At 39.6% G+C, this 18,100-nt stretch overlaps 1 protein-coding gene across 3 annotated transcripts in view; it reads right to left on the bottom strand.

Annotated features, from left to right (window-relative positions):
• Positions 1-18,100, bottom strand: part of Spata5 (spermatogenesis associated 5) — a 264,268-nt gene that overhangs the window by 109,059 nt on the left and 137,109 nt on the right. The window contains exons 15-16 of one of the 3 annotated variants that reach the window (XM_047566459.1): positions 15,755-15,850; positions 4,186-4,302 (exon numbers count right to left, since the gene is read on the bottom strand). The exons of the other annotated variants lie outside the window; for them this stretch is intronic. Coding sequence (XP_047422415.1) covers positions 4,201-4,302; positions 15,755-15,850 — 198 coding nt within the window. The 3' untranslated portion in view covers positions 4,186-4,200. Of the gene's footprint in view, positions 1-4,185; positions 4,303-15,754; positions 15,851-18,100 lie in introns of those variants that run through there. 3 annotated transcript variants of the gene reach the window in all.

The following is an 18,100-nucleotide window of genomic DNA, read 5'->3' as shown; positions in this document are numbered from 1 at the left end:
TTAAAAATAAAAAGTTAGCTTTCTTTCTTTCTGAAAAAATTCATGCCTCTGAATATTTATTAAAGAAGCTGAGGGAAATTTACTGGAGACACTAGGACATTAGCTTTAAAGAATCAGTGGCAAGCTCAGGGTTCAGGTAGGGATGTCTCTTACTCCTAAAAAATCAAGTTCTTTTGTAATTAAGAAGTTAAATGATGATATAATAATGTGCTCATCGGCACTAATTTCAAGGTTTATGAAGAAATCTTTTATCTAAGTTGTAATAAACTAGGTTTCCTCTGAAGCTAATGTGAGGTTGATTTTTTTTTTTTTTTAAACTTCCAAAGCTTTTGGGTATGTTTAAAGGTAAATCAAGTTCCCACATGAAATATTAATGCTCTTGTTTTACATTGGGGGCATGTTTTATTTCAGCAAGCATCAACATGCTTACATGCTATAGTGGCTCACTCCTGCTGGGAGAAATGAAAGATTTAGGAAGAGTTTAAAGAAGGCATTGTGCTCTACACCTCCCAACAGGCAAGGCTAGAAAGTGCAGATAAGGGCTGGGCCCAGGCCATGCGGGGCTTTCCCTTACCACTTTCTGACATGTGGACTGGCCCTGGACCCTACATGCTGAGAACTGAATCAACCTAACACTCCATCTGCAGCACACTACTACAGTGGTCCACGTGCACTCCTCTCTCATATAGGATTTCCTTTCAGCCCCAACATATGCCACTGAACCCTTCCCTTCAACCCCACTAGAGTTGGGAACCTATGTTTTTGGTTCAGGACCGTGTATATAAATTGGATAATACACACAATGCCTTATTTATGCACTAAATTTACATAAATAATATTTTGCTATAGGTCTTGTTGTCAGACCTTTCTAATTATTATGACTGTCTTAAGTTCTTTGTGCTGCTGTTCCTGAGGAGATCAGCAGGTCTGGGAGCTGGCCCGGTGTGGTCAGCAAGGCCTCCATGCTGTCTGTCATAAGCTGTTCTGTTGACGCAAACAATTTCACTGAACATCGGCCTGAGATGAGGCCAATAATTGTTGTGACGTGAATCGATTAAGATAGACACAAGACCACGGCATAACCAGGTTTAGGCAAAATGTCCCAGCCACACAAAAAAACACATATTCTCCATGCAAGCTCGAAGGAGTGACTGCTATGCTCTGCCAGTCACTCCCTCAGTGTGTGCTTCCCTCCTAGGATTCAATTAAGATAACCAAAGATTCAACTATTCTAACTCCCCAAATATCCCACCCAGAGCAAGGTCTCCCCCAAGTCATGGCACATAAACTCAGCTCTTCCGAGCTCCTCCTGATACCCTCTTTGCCGAGATGCCCCCTGGCTCCCCAGGGTGTGCACTCCTTCCCTCCCCCCAAGGCATCATCAATAAACCAGCTTGTTCCACCAACAGGTAGGTGTGTGTTCCCAAGAACTGTGGCTGGAGGACACTGACAGCATGCTCAGGGGCTGCTGAAGCCACACAAGGGTTCCACAGGTGGCATCCTTCCACCACCTCTGACTCAAATGTCCCCTAGTGATGGCCACTTCAGCTGTCCTCAACGCTACATTCCAGAAACAACTCTGCAATTACCATCCTGGAACACACCGCACTATACATACCAGTGCGGCACACTGTGTTTCTTTGGCATATGTACACAGAAATGGGACTCCTGGGTGCTCCTGGGTGTCAAGTCATCCACCTATTTACTTTTCCAAGGGTCCAGGAGATCACTCACTCTGCAGACCAGCTGCACCAGTCTGCATTTCCAAGGGCAGTGAGTGAGTGTCCTTGATGTCCCAAACCCTCGCCTATGTTCTGATTTACCAGATGACCTTCTTAAAGTTTCTTCCCAGAGAAATGGGTATACAGGGATATGTTACTGTTGTTTTCTTTAGTTTTCTCTATTACTCAAAGTTAAACACCTCTCTCCATACACTTGGATACTCGGGAGTCCATGAATTGTCTAGGAATAAATTTTGCTTTTATTTATCGTTCACTCTTATTCTTTTTGTTTGGCAAGCATTTCTTATATTATATTACATATTTAACAATTTTCAGCTTTCAATGTTGCAGACATCCTCTTCCAATCTATCACTGTTAATTTCCTTATCCTATAATGCACTACACAGAAATCCTTAGTTTTGACAATGAAAAGCTAACCATTTATCCCTCAGAGTTTGTGCTTTTGTGGTAGAGTTTAAGAAGTTCTTCCTATGTCAAGATGGGAAAGGTATTCTCTTACATTGTCTTCTATTAGCTCTACGGTTTTACCTATTTTAAGTCTTTCTTCTCTCTGGAGTTCACATGGTATGTGATCTAAGCTAATTAAAAAAGATCTGTAAACAAGTCTTTCCAAGAACATACTAAACACGACAAATAAACCTGCTAATCCTGATGTCTTTGCTACAGATCTGACTAATCCTCCTCTTTCCCACCATGGGTCTGCTTTTGCCCAGTTTTCTATATCTTTAGTCTGTTCCTGTTTATGTGCCAGTTTCATAATGCTTTATTAATATTAATTAAAATCTGGTTGAAAAATTGTTCTTCTTCCTGGTACATTTTGAAATAGACTTGGCTATTTGTGGAACTTTCTTCTTCATCAGAACCAATTTACTGAGTTCTTTAAAAATATCCTATTAGAAATACATTTGTTGAGAATTGATATCGTGGGGCTAGGGATGTGACTCACTGGCAGAGCACTTACTTGCCTCACATGTGTGAGACCCTGTGTTCAATCACCACCACCACAAGAAAAGAACAGATGTCTTTATGTTGCTACGTGTCCCACCAATACACATTATAGCTTTTCATTTATGCAAGTCCTCGCTTATCACCATTAGTAAAATTTTACAAATTGTTCCATAAAGTTATGACTTTTGTTAGGTTAATGTCTAAATGCATTTTAGATTTTGTAATTATTGAACATTTTAAAATGTAGTTATTGGTAAATGCACAGGGGGAGGATTATTGACTTTTTAAATTATATCACTTGTCTTTGCCAACTTTAACAGTTTGGCTATATACATGAAATACAATCTCCAAATAAGAACTGTCTTGTTTGTGTATTTTGTCTTTTCCCCTTCCACCATTTCTCTCTGTTCATTTGTATTTCATTTTTGTTTTTTCCTATTGAATTAGTCAATCTGTATCAGAGACATCAGTATTAGCAAGTTTGTCATGCTTTGTCTAAAACCTCCTCAAAGTTTTAGTATTGACATTGTATATATAATTTTTATCAAGTTTGTAGTTTCCTTCTATTTCGTTGGGCTAGGTGGCACATGCCTATAATCCAGTAACTCAAGAGGCTGAGGCAGGAGAATCTCAAGTTCAAAGCTGCCTCAGCAACTTAGTAAGTAAGGTTGTAAGCAATGTAGTAAGACTGTCTCAAAATAAGAAGGGCTAGGGGTGTGGCTTAGTGCTTAAGTACCCCTTGGTTCAATCTCTACCCCACTCCTCCACCCGCTGAAAAAGAAAGAAAATTGGCTGAGGTACAGATTAAAGAAGCAATGTTTCACTAAAGATGTAAAATGTTATTAGGGATACAGTTTGATGGCAAGTTTAGGATTTCTGGATAATTAAGACTAATGAAAGCCTTCAAAGCTAGGCAGCTAATTTATCATGCAAAGACCATTAAGATGACATGATGAAACTCTTTCTCATGGTCTCAAACTACTACTTGATTTAATGTATCTGTGCATGCTGCCCTGAAGGGCCATAACAGGATATTTATAAGCTGTCAGGGATGAATGCTGACGTGCATCTTACTTTGTTTACCACTGTACCCAGGCCAAAGGCACTAATTAGAGTTGTCCTGCTACAAGATGTTTATATACTAATTACCCTACTTCCTAAACCAAATATTCCAAGAAGTACTAAGAATGCATGGCAAAAAGCCACTGGCTGAAGCATTAAGTATGTTGCTTTACAAACAAAAAGAATAATACACTCTGAAAAGAATAAAGAAGTTAAGAAACGACATATAAAGTGTGTGAAAAAATGTCTTTTCCTAAAGATGTGGCAAGAATTATTATATTAAATTACAGATGCACTTAATTTAAATAAATGCTGAGACTTTAATTACTGCGAAAATAAAATTTAGAAACAAATTGTTACATTCAATAAAGGCACATTGGTTATACACAATCTTTCAAGGATTATTTGTGGAGAAACATTTATGGAAAATGTCAGAAAAGTTGCATTTTCAAATGAATTTAAATATTTGAGTACTTTCCACGTGCCAGGAACCACGGTTCCAAGATGAGCAAGACATCCATGTTCTTCTTGCCCTGAAAGAGCTTGCAATCTAGAAGGGAGGACAGATGATCAGCTTTGCAAACAAAGCACAGTAGGATTAAAGTTATGGAGCAGGAAACAGTAGCTCACAGAGTCCTTGCTCCAGTAGAGGATCATATTTTACGTGTGTGTTTCTGTGTGTGAACAAATACATGAATTTTAGAAATAGGAAAAGTTTTCTGGAACTTTCTTTTCTTTCCTATCCTCTCTCTGGGCATACAGGGTGCTTCCGTAGGACTTACTTTCCTATCTGTTCCTCTCAGCAGTCTCCTCATTTCTTGTGCTTACATATTACCTATTTTTGTTTCCCTTTTTGACCACCATATAGAACAAGCGTACACTTACAATACTCCTGGGCATCCTAATAAGACTGTTGTTGGAAACACCTGCCACAGGTCCACCACCTGCCATGTCTTCCTGAGCACTTCTAAGTGCACTGACTTCTCTGGTTGTCACAAAAGCTGGAGGAGGGTAGTGACATTATTTCTGCCTTAAGATACAGAGACTGAGAAACTAAAAGGGTAACTTTCCTAAGGTCACATGGAGCGATAGGTAGAGCTGAAATTTTCTCTCTGCTGGTGTGGCTGAAACATACTGGCTCAATTTAAAACAGTAGTTAATAATCACTGATAATTACCAAACACTATTCCAATCATTTCACAGATGTGATCTTATTTAATCCTCACAATGACTTGATAGATGGTAGGTAAATAACCCCAGTGAAAAGAGAAGGAAACTGAGTCAGAGTGAGTGGCCCAAGTCATAAAACAGTTTTAAAAGCAAGGAAAAACTAGCAAAGAATCTTTACTGAATTATGAAAAAAGAAGAAAAGCTATGAACTAAATTTTCTTTATTCTTATGGAATTGTATTCTGTTTGTCAAGGACATCAGCTGAAACAGTTTGGCTACTTAATAAAAAGAAAAACCCATAGCCCCTGCCTTTTTTTTTTTTTTTTTTTTTTTGCTTGTTTTTGTGGTGCTGGGGATGCAACCCTGGGCTCACACATGCTGGGCAAGTGCTTTGCCACTGAGTTACACCCTAGGCACTTTGCCGCGCCATTTTTTAAGATGTGTTCAGTGATTCAGTGAAGCACTTTCCTTTCAACTTACATAAACCCAAAGCTATTTTTCATTCCCTCCACCTACTTAGAAAAAAATGTAGGACCATATTATTGGTTAGCTACAGATGGACTCTGACAACCAGGAGATGGGAAAATGCTCTTCGTCATCTCTGTATTTTCTTCAAAACTCACACACACCTCACAAGTACTGTAAAGCACACTTTTACATTTACCTCCTTATATGCAGACAATGCTAATGGGGTGGATTGCTGTTATTGGTTGCTGACTTACAAATATCAAAATTCCTGCAAAAAGCTTCTATTTAAAAATCTGGTTTCCTGAATTCTTAAGTAAATGTCTCCAATGATGGGGGAGCCATCTCAGAGTGCCAGAGGACTGCTAGTTCAAAAGCACATCAGAACCCAGATTAGGAAAAGGAGGTAATTAGCGCCTGCAGCTTTGTTTAGGGTTATTAGTGCCAAGGTTGTAGTCAAAGAGCACACGCGATCAGTCCTTGCACGTTATAATTAGATGACGGAAAAGACAGTGCTGTACGCTAGAACTACTACACGTATCATAACTGAAGAACTGCCAAAGTGAACCCAGTAGCTTTCCCCATCAAACTGTTTTGTCCAACTTTGTTTCTTGACCTGGGTGACCTAAATGCTTTTCTAAACACTGACAGAAATTATTGAGAGTGAATATTTTAAACCTGTGCCTAACTGCTGTTGGAACCCTGAGTGCATGCCTAGGGCCACATATGCAGTAGGGATTATGCCCTGAGAGAGTATAGACCTGCTAGGATGATAATTTAGATTTGGAATGCGAGTACTAAGACGTAATTCTCTGCTCTGCACTGCACCTCCTACTTCCAAGGAGAAGAAAACAGACAAACCCTGTGCAAAAAAACAAACTCCAAACTCAGTTCTCAAATTTCAGCGTGGTCTGGCTGCCTGCCATAATCCACCAACCTTGGGTGTCAGTGGCTGATCCGAACCTCTTCACTCCCTCAGAGCTTCCAAGGTCACCCTACCACCAAGGTTGTCAGCAAGTACCACATGCACTACTCTATGGACTTGTTCAAGACTCAACAACCCTCCCCTTTAAGACCCACCACTCCAATCAGAGGACAGCGGCTGTGAGCCCTCTCTTCCGGCCTTGCCCACCCCACACACCCTCCTAGGGGTCCCTCTCTCAGTTCTGTTACTCCCACTGGGCACGACAGTTTACTCTGAACTATGCAGCTTCCTCGACTCATACAAAAATAGATCCTGTTCTGGGTCATACCCAATTTTCCTTTTCCATGGAGAACTAGCAGACATAAATTAATAATATTTACATCTTTTAGTACATAAAAAAGGAATCTTTGGTTTTTCCTTCAGCAAACTTGGGAGAAAATGACTTACAAAATGATATAATGCCTATTATATCTTTTAAAAAATTTTTAGGTGGCAATGGACCTTTATTTTATTTATTCATTTATTTATATGTGGTGCTGAGAATCAAACCCAGTGCCTCACTCATGCTAGGCAAGCACTCTACCACTAAACCAGAACCCCAGTCCCTATTATATCTTAAATGACTTAGGTTCTAATAGATATGAAATAGTCCATGTATAACTACGCCCCATTTGAAGTATTAAATTAATAATTCTCTATGAATATTATGTGTTTATAAGGAAGATTCATAAAAAGGGGAAATGAGGACTAATTTGTCCAGAAGGAAAGGTATGCTCTTGCTTTACAAACATAAAAAATTATGCAAAAACAGATAAACTAACATTTCTCCTTATTAAACTTCAAAGTGTTAGAAACTCCACTTTAAGAAATTATATTAAGTCATGAGGTTTTTCAGGGTCCTAGATGTGTTTATTAAAACATAAATATTGTGCTACAGGAAACTTGTTAGGCATCTCAGCGAGGAGTGTTTGGAGCACTGGGGAAGGGTTGAGTCGGGAAGAGAAGGGAGCTCCCAGCCACCCTACTGTCCGTCAGTGGGTCAGTCAGTCTATCTAAAACCAGAATCACTAATAAGTGGCATTTGTTGTTTCAGTATTCATGTCTAACAGAATGAAAACTGAACTAAGAATCAGAACGCTTAGTCTATTTTATGGCATACGACACCTCAAAGTTTTGATAATTATTAAAGCAGAAGTGCTCAGGAAATTCTGAAAGGCAAATTAACTGAATAAAGTAATGAAGTGATGGCACAGAGTCGTCAGTAAAAACCCCAAATTAAATGCATTTTAATAAATCTTAATTGCATATTTTTACAATTAAGTTAATACATTTTTTGCTAAGCCAGCAGGCGACACAGAAATCCAACAATACAGTTTTCTCTCTTTGAAGTGTTTAGATTTCTATTGGGGAAATAAGTTACACACATGAAATAAATACAGAAGAGCTCAAAATACGAAGTGAGGGTCAAAGTTAGAGAAGTGGGGTTCTGAGAGAACACGCTAGGGAAAATCACTGGCTGAAAAGATCGCTAAGGTCAGAGGAGGCAGATCTTGAGGTGACTCCTGAAAAGTGACTCACAATTTTTATAAGAGGTCAAAGAAGAGCATGGTAAATGTGCAGAGAGTGGAGTAGTTAGTGATCAGGAAGCAAGGCTGACCAGAACATCAATATAGAGACACTGCGGTACTCTGACACAAAGGAGAAAACTAGGTGTTCAAGTAACAGATTTTGAGTCTTATCTCTGATAACTGCTCCCTCCAAGATGCAGAGCTTTATCTGTACTAAGTAAAGTTTAGTCAGGAGTAATTACAGTAAGTGTGCCTGAACATCACTGATCTGCACTCTTTACTTTTGTGTTAAAGACATTTGACCCTCTGTCCTGTCTTCATTTACTAAAACTTACAAGTGTCCTTTTGAGGGCTGCGTAATAGCAGACAGTCTGTCAGGTTCATGCCTCAGGGGTCTGTACTGGCAAAGGGCAGCTCTCCCTCTCTAAGGGACTGTGGAGCCCAGCCAGGACCTTCAGTCCACCGAAGTCCGTAACACCCATGTTAACAGGCCACGAGTGGGGTACGGTCTCTTCATACACTTGGAGAAATTAAATGAAAGAAACACTGAGCTTTTACAATATACCAGACTCTGCTAATCACAGCACTAATAAGCATGAACTAAATTTAATATCTGAACCTGTGGAGTGGTCAGGTATCGTTCTCATTTAAAGATAAAAGAACCAGGGTTCAAATTGGTTAAACAGGTTATTACGGATGTACAGCTAATTAAGTGACTGAACTACGTCTCAAAGCCAGCACAGTCTGACTCCAAAGTCCATGTTCTTTCCACTTTACCATTTTGTATCTACATAGCAGGCTTATGAAAACCTTTAATAGCTGCCAATTTTAAATATCAAATATGAACTAGGGTTTATTCTATGTAATATGCAAATATTATTATTAATCTGTAGAGAGTTTATATCCCTTTTTTATACTTGATTAAGCCATGACCCAGAGAAGCTGAATAATACACCAAAAGTTGAAATAGCTAGGAAGTGGCAGAACTGGCTTTAGATTCAGGCATGACCGACTGTCAACCAAATGTTCTTTATGCCAAGCCAGGATAAGTCCTTATAAGTAAAATTTGCTACTCATTTTAAAAGAGATTTTATAATTTATACATGAGCATTTACACTTTCTGATATGTGTGTACTTCCTGTTTTATGAGAACCATAAATTCTGAAGTATTTATGAAATAACACAGTAAGTTCCAAGCCATTACTGGGTCCATTAATCCTTCTTTCTTTCTTTCTTGGTATTGCTAGGAACTGAACCCAAGGCCTTCCTATGCTCATCACTGAGCTACCCCTCAGCCCACTTCTTCTTTTGTTTATTTACCTGGGGATAGTAATTAATATACATTAATAATTTGGTTTTTTGAAAACATTTGTCACCATCAACATTTCCTTCCAATGTGTACTTTCTAGACTACTGACAGTGGCCTGCTGAAACTGACAGTAAATGCTGCATGTTTAAGAGAAAAGTTGCTTCTAATGTACAAATGGATGTGTGGAGTGAACTGAATCTACTTAAAAGTCTCACTTCCACGAGGCAGATGTTGCAAGCATTTGAAGACAAGAGTCTGCTTTATCATCAATTAAACTCTCAAAACACCTCCATTCTTCCTGTGTGGCACTGTTTCCCCACCCTTGCTCATCTGCTCACACTCTTCTGGACAGGTGGGTGTGTAATGTCTCTTCCTGCCTCCATGAAGCCGCAGCAGGAGGATGCTGTCTCTACCAGGGGACAGCCCTCCCCATGACTGTCACTGCCTATCCACCCTTCCTTCAGTCTTGTTCCTTCCTAACAGTCAGGGATTTACAGCTGTAGACCCTCTCTCTCCCTCCTACTCAAAACCTGACCACTTTCCTCTCTATTTACTATGCTTGCTAGAATTCTCTTAAAATATGGTGACAGCATGTAAATCGACCAGCATCCAGGTGTGAGAGACTTCACACATCACACTGTCACTCCTGTATGTCCTTTGTCTTTACATAGCTTCTTATCTTACATCCCCTCCTGAGGAACAACGGGTAACCTTCATCCCTAGCAACAGTTTCTGCCTCAACTAATTCAGTTTGAGCACTGATTGATCTTCATAAAATCTCATGATAGTTATCTTGTCAACTGGGAAATTCTCTCTCAGCTGCCCACCTAATTCTGAACCTACCTGCCAGCTTCAGCCACTGAGGTCATAAAATCTGAGCCATGGATATTAGGTCGAGTACCACTCTCCCAATGCAGGTCTTGCTCTCAAGTCTGCAGCCCTTGCCTGGGCATCACTGCCATGTGGAATGCTGAGTTCCCTAAAATACCCCTTCCCCAGGACAGAGCACAATGATTACCTAATCACCCCTGCTGGAAGCAGTCTCTCCTTCTAGATCATGAAGTAAATCCCCATCATCTAATTAGTCACTCGTAAGTATTTAATGGTCATCTGTTATAGACCAAGCACTGCACTAAGCATTTGGGATATGAATCTGAAGAGCTATAATCCAAGCCCTCGGGGACATGCAATGAGACAACTGAAGTATGAAACAAAAAGGAGAGGTAATTGTTTTATGCAGAGAAGCCCAAATGTCTGTTGGAAATGTTCAGAAAATCTGATTTTTAGAAGATGAACAGGAATTTAGCAAGCAGACAACAGGAAGGCAGTTTCTCGTTCAAGGAGATTTGATGGAAGTGGAAGAAGAAACACCAAACAGGTACTGCACAAGGCTGTCCAAGACCAGCCTGGGCCAGCCTGGCTCAGGAAGCCTGGCTAGGTGTTAGTAGCAGCAGGTGATTAGCAGTTCGGAAGGAGCTGATGGTGATGATAAGCAAGAAGCTGGCCGCAGGGATTCAGGAAGAGGTGTGTCTGTATTTTGCCTGCAGTAAAACTGATGCTCTGGGCAGGCCTGCACTCCACCCAAGTGAATCATTTTTTTTTTTTTTAAAGGACGTAACCTAATTTAGCACTGAGTCTTCAGGTTAGGGTGGGTAAAAATCTCAGAGTCTTGTTACTTCCTAACAGTTTACTCATGTAAACAACTACTGGTTTCTTCACTATCAAGTCTAAAACTTGGATTTTCTAAAAGAAGTAGAGAAAGAAAAGAAGGCCAGAAAGGGAAAGGACAGAAAGGAGAAGAGAGGGAAAAAGAAAAGGAAGAAAGGGTGGGGAGAAAGTCACCACTATTGTTCCCCCAGACAGAGTACTTGATGGGGGGGGGAAAGAAACAAGATTTTTGGCACATTATAATTATTCACACATTTGTTAGCTTCATCTTCTAAAAACATTGCATACTTTGGTAATCCAATTCTGGAAGCTCACTGTTGCCTAAAATAGGAAGGTTCAAATGCTTGAGACTGACATTCAATCATTTCATGTCTCTTCTAAGTTCTAGGAGAGTCTGAGGTATTGAAACTTGTGCTTCTACTTAAATTGCTTACTTAATTTCTGATACATTACCCTGTTCACTATTAAACAGAATCAGGAGACTGAAGTCTGAGACAGCTGGTTTGGTCCAGGCACTGTCCTCTCTCTCAGCACCTCCCAGCCCTTCAGCTGCCTCTCCTGGCTACCTGAAGGAACCTGCTCCAGCTCCTGCATGTTCCTGACTCAACTCTGCTTCTTCTCTTTCAGAAAGGCCTTTATCCTACTAACCAAGTACCTTCCACATTTCAGTGATCCTAAGGAGCAGATTTCTCCATCTTCTGACACTGAAGACATCAAAGTCCTGCAATCAGTGTATATTACAGTTTGATCAGCTGCACTTTTGTTCTTAGGTTCCTATGAAGTGATGGTACACTTCACAACAGCGATCTTGACTGTGACATCCATGATGTCCATCTGACCTGGCTCCAAGGTATTCAAAATACTCCCCCACAGAATTGTGCTGCTTTAACAACACTCTAATTGGGAGAGAATTATGACTTTAAGAATAACATATCTGGCAGCTTCCAAAACTATCAAACTATCAGATTAAAAACTTATCAAACTTTTATAAAAGAAAACTTAAAAGTTATCCTTATACCTTCAGAACTAGTTCCTCAGAACCACCTAGTAGCTACCATTAAATAACAGAGATCCACACTTCCAGTGGGGCATGATTTACCTGGACTTTGAAAGTAACAGGTTGGAATATTTTTTCTTCCTAACTGGACAGAACGCTGGACTAGGAATTAAGAGTGTTCTTTGATCCACGTTAACTTCATCTGAAAATATAAGGGGTGGACATGACTTCTAAGGTCTCTTTGAGCACTTGTCTCAAAACTCACTATAATATTTAGTTTAAGCTCACCTTTATTGATAGGTAAGTGGACTCTGAAATCTTGGACACCCTTGTAATTCTAGCAGCTGAATCTGAACCTTGTTTTAAGTTACAGAGCTCGCTTCCTCTTGAGCTGAGGTGATGAGACATTCTGGCACCTGCCGTCTGGCATGCTGTCCCATTCTTGCTGACTTCCTTCCTCTGACTGCTGCAGACAGGTCGCAGCAAGTAAAGCTCTCTTTTGGAAAGACTTATTGTGCTCAAATGTTCCTTCTGTATTTTCTTCCACTGACATGACGCAACAACAAGCATGTTTATATACCACCTGTGTACTCTATTTCTTGACACAAACTTCTTTGGGAAGCTACTACATAATAGGTATTACAACAATGGGAACTTGCAGAGAGATGATAAACTGAAAAAAACATTTTATTTATCTCCATCATTGTTATGCCTATAAGTAAATTAATAGATCCCTCAGGAAACCAAGATTTTTATACTGAGTTTATATACAACTGCATTAGGACCCAAACTATGTATCCTCCCCCTACCACATGTATAGCTTTCCTCTGAAATTTCTCAGATCAAACTTCCATTGTAAATACATGGTCACGCTGATTCCAGGAAAATCCCCAAACTTTAAAATGTCTCAATGAAATAGAGAACAACTTGATCTGAGATGCAGGTTTAATATTTTTCTCTCTCCAAAGTGATTTTGGACAAGTCAATATATCTTCTCAGAGCTGGGATGGTCACATGTAAAATGAGGAGTCAAAAGTCAGTGACTTTGATGTAGTCTATGCTCTGGCACACCACAGACATTACTCAGTTCCAGCATGACAGATGCCCACTACCCTGGTGACAGCACAGTGAGGGGAAGGTGTGAGAAGATGAGGGGTGTGTGTGTGTGTGTGTGTGTGTGTGTGTGTGTGTGAAAGCTTCCAGATCCACCGGGCAATCCTACGGTGGGGTGTGTGTGTATGTGGGGCGGAGGAGGCTGTGTGCTGATCAGCCACACCCACTGCTACGGACTAAGACAGCTCAAAGGTCCTTTTCAAAATGCAGTTTCTGTGACTGTACGATGGGGAGGAACCTTTCAACAAGTTTCACTATTTAAGATGAATGGCTTTGATCTTTCATAAAGGAGGAAATATTTACTTTTACTTAATGATATAAAAAACTGTGTTTTTAGGAAAGACCACATATTTTGTGATGCTTAAAGCTGAAGTAAATATAGTCAGAGTTGTTTTATGTTAACTAATTAAGAAGTCATTAAGTGAGACTCTGATATATAAATCAGGAATGAGAATTAGAAGAAGGCTCATACTAATTTCTCTGTTCTTCCTTTTTAACAATTTACCTGCCCTTCATCTTTAAAACACAAAAACAAAAACAAACCCTCTCTTGCCAGGTAAGGTAATCCCAGTAATTCCAGTGACTCAGGAGACTGAAGACAGGAAAACCACAATTTCAAGTCCAGTCTGAGAAACTTAGCAAGGCCCTAAGCAACTTTGTGAGACCTTGTTAGAATAAAATGGGATGGAGTTCAGCTCAGTGGTAGAGCACCCCTCGGTTCAATCTTCAGGACAAAAAACAAACAACAACAACAAAACCAACCAATCCTCTCGTAACAGTTCACCTTTTTTAAAAAAAATATCGTTTTAGTTGTCAATGGCCTTTATTTTTATTTATTTATTTATATGTAGCGCTGAAGATGGAACCCAGGGCCTCACACATGCCAGGCAAATGCTCTACCACTGAGCCACAACCCCAACCCAGATTCTTCACCTTTTGACAGTAACGTATTCATTCAAAATTTGGATGGTGCTTTGATTCTTTGTATCAATTCTGAAAAATACAAACAAAAAGTAAGCTACTGTATAACTGAGGGTTCAAAAGTCAAAACCCCTGTCATCTGTCAACAACTCTTCCTTTAGTGGGAAGGCCACCAATTAAGGGACAGGCATCTTATGGATTATGCAACCAGTATGGACACATGAACCATCTTGTAATATTGTTGCCTCGGTGGTCTACCCTTGTTAAAACTGTCCTTCTATCTTTAAGATTCTGTTCCGTTTTCCTGTTCAAAACAGAAATGAAGCATAGTTGGAGGAACTATAAATAGCAGATAAACTTGCTAACTAAACCCAGTCATGGGCTGAGTTCTAATTTAAAACCTGCCCACATCCTGGGTGTTAGTCCTTTGAAGCTACATGAATGAGTTTAACATACACATGCCAAGGCTGGGACACTGGTAACACAGTGGTAAATTTCTGGGCATTAAAGTATTTTTCACTTCCTTTGAGAAGAATGAAAATGATTATTTCTTTTTAGTACCCAAAAGAATTTCTTTTTACAACAAAATCTGTGGTTTAAGATAAACATAAAAGCAGCTGGGAACAGTGCACACTACCTGTGACCCCAGCTACCTGGGAGGCTGAGCAGGAGGGTGTCCAGTTTGAGGTTGGCCTCCCCCACTCAGCGAGATCCTGTCTCAAAACACAATGGGAAGGGTGGGGTTGGGGCTCTGTGGTGGAGTGCATAACCTGCACTCAAGATCCTGGTTCCATCCCTAGTATTACCAAAGTGGTGGGGATTCAGGGTCATTAAGTGGGAAGGACAGACAGGGCATGAAACTGGAGAGAAAAAATGCTAGCAAGAGATTCAGATTCCCTGTTAGTCAAAAGCACTTGTTGCACTTTTTGGTCACCTTTACTGAGGTTTCTTAAGTAATCTGTTTTGACCTTAAATGATAGCAAATTTATTTCAAGCACATGCCCTGTGTGTTTTTTAGTTTGTTTGTTTTGTTTTTTGGGCTTTATACATTTTCCTCTGGTCAGTCCTATAACCTCATGCTGTTGCTGTGATTGGAAATTAAGGTTCCAAGAAACTAAGTGGTTTGGTCACATAGATAGTAACTGGGAAAGCTATTAGATATTCACTGCTTGCCAACTATTCTTATTTTCAATTTTTAACCCTTAAATTGAGAGGACTTCTACTTGCAAAATCTCAATATGAACAATCAGCACCTGGTGTGGTGGCCTGTGAAGGGCAGCGCCTGTCCTGGGAGCCAGAGGCGCCACCTGCCACTGCTGGCCACTGACCTCGCCATGTGGCACTCTGTCACTGTGTGCTGCACAGGTGCCTGGTGAGAGAACCTCTCCATTCTCCTTTCTCTTCCATTTATATATTTAATTTCACTTTGATAATAATACAGAACTTTATCATTTATAATTTTCAATTTTGCCTTTAATCTAGAAATTATCTTTAAAGAAATCAGAAAGTGGGAAAAAAGCTTTTTATGTTTAGATATTTATAATATCTAACATTGTCTGTTCCTTGCAAGCTTCCATCTGGTATCATTTTCCTTCAAAAACTTGACCATTTCTCTTTCTGTGGTTTCAGTGGGCCTGTACCGCATTCTCTCTAGTCCGCCTGAAGGTCTTCACTGTCCTTTCAGGAGTGAAGGGCGTTTTTGCTGGGAAAGAGCTCTGTACCGACAGTTTCGCTTTCCCTACTTCAAAGCAGCAGTGCTGTCTCTGCTATTCCTGCCAAGAAGTTAATGGGGACTTCACCTTTGTTCCCTTGAATCCAACACTTTTTTTTCTTCTAATTTTTGGCTTTTGAAAACTTTCCTCTTACCTGTTTCAGCAGTTTGGTTAAAATGTGTCCTGGTGTGGTTTTATAACGTTTCTTTTGTTGACTTTCTCTGTACTTGCTTATTCTTGCAGCTGTTATCTGTTGATATATATATATTTTTTAACCAAATCTGCAAACCTGGGTGGTTATGTTGTTAGATACATTCTCTGATCTTCCCACCACACACCACAAATCCCACTTCATCTCTGTTCTGTCACCTCTGTTACTGTCCCACAGGTCACTGAAGCTATGGATTTTTTTGCTTGTTTGTATTTCGTGTACACGGCGTCCCACTTCTCCTGTTGTTCGCCTGTTTTCTGTGCTTCAGTGTGAAGAGGTTCCTTTGCTAAAAGATCTAAATGTCTGCTGATCTCTCTTCGGCAGAGTCTAATCTGCCGTTAAGGCAATTTGCTGAATATTTCATTTCAGATTTTGTGTTTAAGAAATCTAGATATTTTATCTGGCTCTTTTTTCAAAAAAATAAGACTATCAACACAATTCAGAAATACAAAGGTCAATGTGAGAAACCCAAAAATAGCAAAAAGTGGTTTATCTTGGAGAACATGAACTGAGAATGAGAGGAAAGTAAGAGACTATTTTCTTTTCAGTCTTATTTGATCTGATTTTTTAAAAAAGCAGGTACTTCTATAATAAAACTTAACAGAAACATGTAAATAAAAAATAAATACATTAAATTATTTTGTAAGTAATAAGACCTTGTTCTCTGACTTTAAAACATAAACTTTTACCTTCTTGGAACTATTAGGATACAATATCTCAATTTTTTCTCTACCTCTCTTTGCGTGATTTATTTCAATGCTGAGACTGAAGAAACAGTCATGCATAATCAAAACTACAAACAAGCACATTTAATCTCCTCTCTCCTTTCCTCCTTCCATCTCCCCAGGACCAAAATCTTATCCCACTATCAGTTATTCCTTTAAAAAGCTGTGTATCTTGCTGTCATAGGCAAGATATATTTGACATAGGCTCATGTTATTGGGAGTGTATGGATAGCACTTATAAAATATAATAATAACAACATAAGAAGCTATCATACTACCCATGTTAGGTTAAAAATGGGTATAAAATTTAGACTTGAGTTGGTTTCTCCTTTGACGCAATCTAGTCTAGCCTCACGAAATGTTCTGTCTAAACACTTCACAAAAATTTGGGCAAGGTGAAACTTCGCAACAGGTATAACTTCACAACAGGGTATTCAGAGATCTGCAACTTTTGTTTTTCAGGGCTTGAAACACTATCCTGGCTGCCATACTATGAAGTCCCAGTGACTCGTGAGGCTGAAGCAGGAGGATTTCAAGTTCAAGGCCAGCCTCAGCAACTCAGTGAGGCCATAGGCAACTTAGCAAGACCCCGTCTCTAAATAAAAAACAAAAAGGGTTGAGGGGTGGTTCAGTGGTAAAGAGACCTGGGTTCAATCCTCAGTACCACTCCATCTACCTCAAAAAAAAAAATTAGCAGGAGGAAAATCTGGAATATTACTTTGATAGTAAGACACACATGTGATCACTACAGTGAAGATTAAACAATCAAATGTAAACGATTTAGGATAGCTTGTGACACATAGTATTTAATAAACATTAGCAGTGCACATTCTAAGATCTTGTATGCCAGAAAATATCCCTACTTCTCCATTATATTTGAATTATACCTTTGTTGAATAACATTTTAGGTTCAGAGTTATTTTTCATCACCATTTTTAAGATCTTTCCTGTAGCATCCCATGGTGTTATCCCTCAGTCTGATTCACGTTCCTCCTTAAGTTACCTATTTTTCCCACCTGAAAGCTTTCAGAGTTTTCCTTTGGTTTTAATGTTCTAATATTTGAATACAATAAGTCTAAACATAGCTTTTCTTATTATTTATACCCTTTACCTCTCTCTGAACACACTAATCTTAACAGTTGTAGCTTTCTTAATTCCAGAAAATTCTTAAGCTTCTAATTAATGGAAAACATTTCTGAGGTTCTAGCAGATGAATGGTAACCTGCTCCTGTGCCTCGTGCTTCCTGCCCTTCCCCGCATTCCTTACAGCTCATCTTTTCTTTTTCCTTTCTGGTCCTGGGGAGTGCTTTACTATTGAGCTAAATACCCCCGCACTTTTTTAAATTATTTTTTATTTTGAGACAGGGTCTCACTGAGGTGCTGAGGGCCTCACCTGGTTGCTGAGGCTGGCTGTGAACCCACGCTCCATGGGTACCACGGGTTCACCTTACTCTATTCTGCTGCAACTCGAGGTGTCTCTTTGGGTGGAAGGGGCTCAGCTGGTGTTTTTTAAAATCCATCACAACCAGAGTTTGGACGCAACAAGACATCCTTCCCTGATGAG

Source organism: Sciurus carolinensis, chromosome 10 (assembly GCF_902686445.1).
Source record: "Sciurus carolinensis chromosome 10, mSciCar1.2, whole genome shotgun sequence".
NCBI lineage: Eukaryota > Metazoa > Chordata > Mammalia > Rodentia > Sciuridae > Sciurus > Sciurus carolinensis.
The sequence above is the reverse complement of the archived record's forward strand: the minus strand, read 5'-3'. Positions and strand labels throughout refer to the sequence as shown.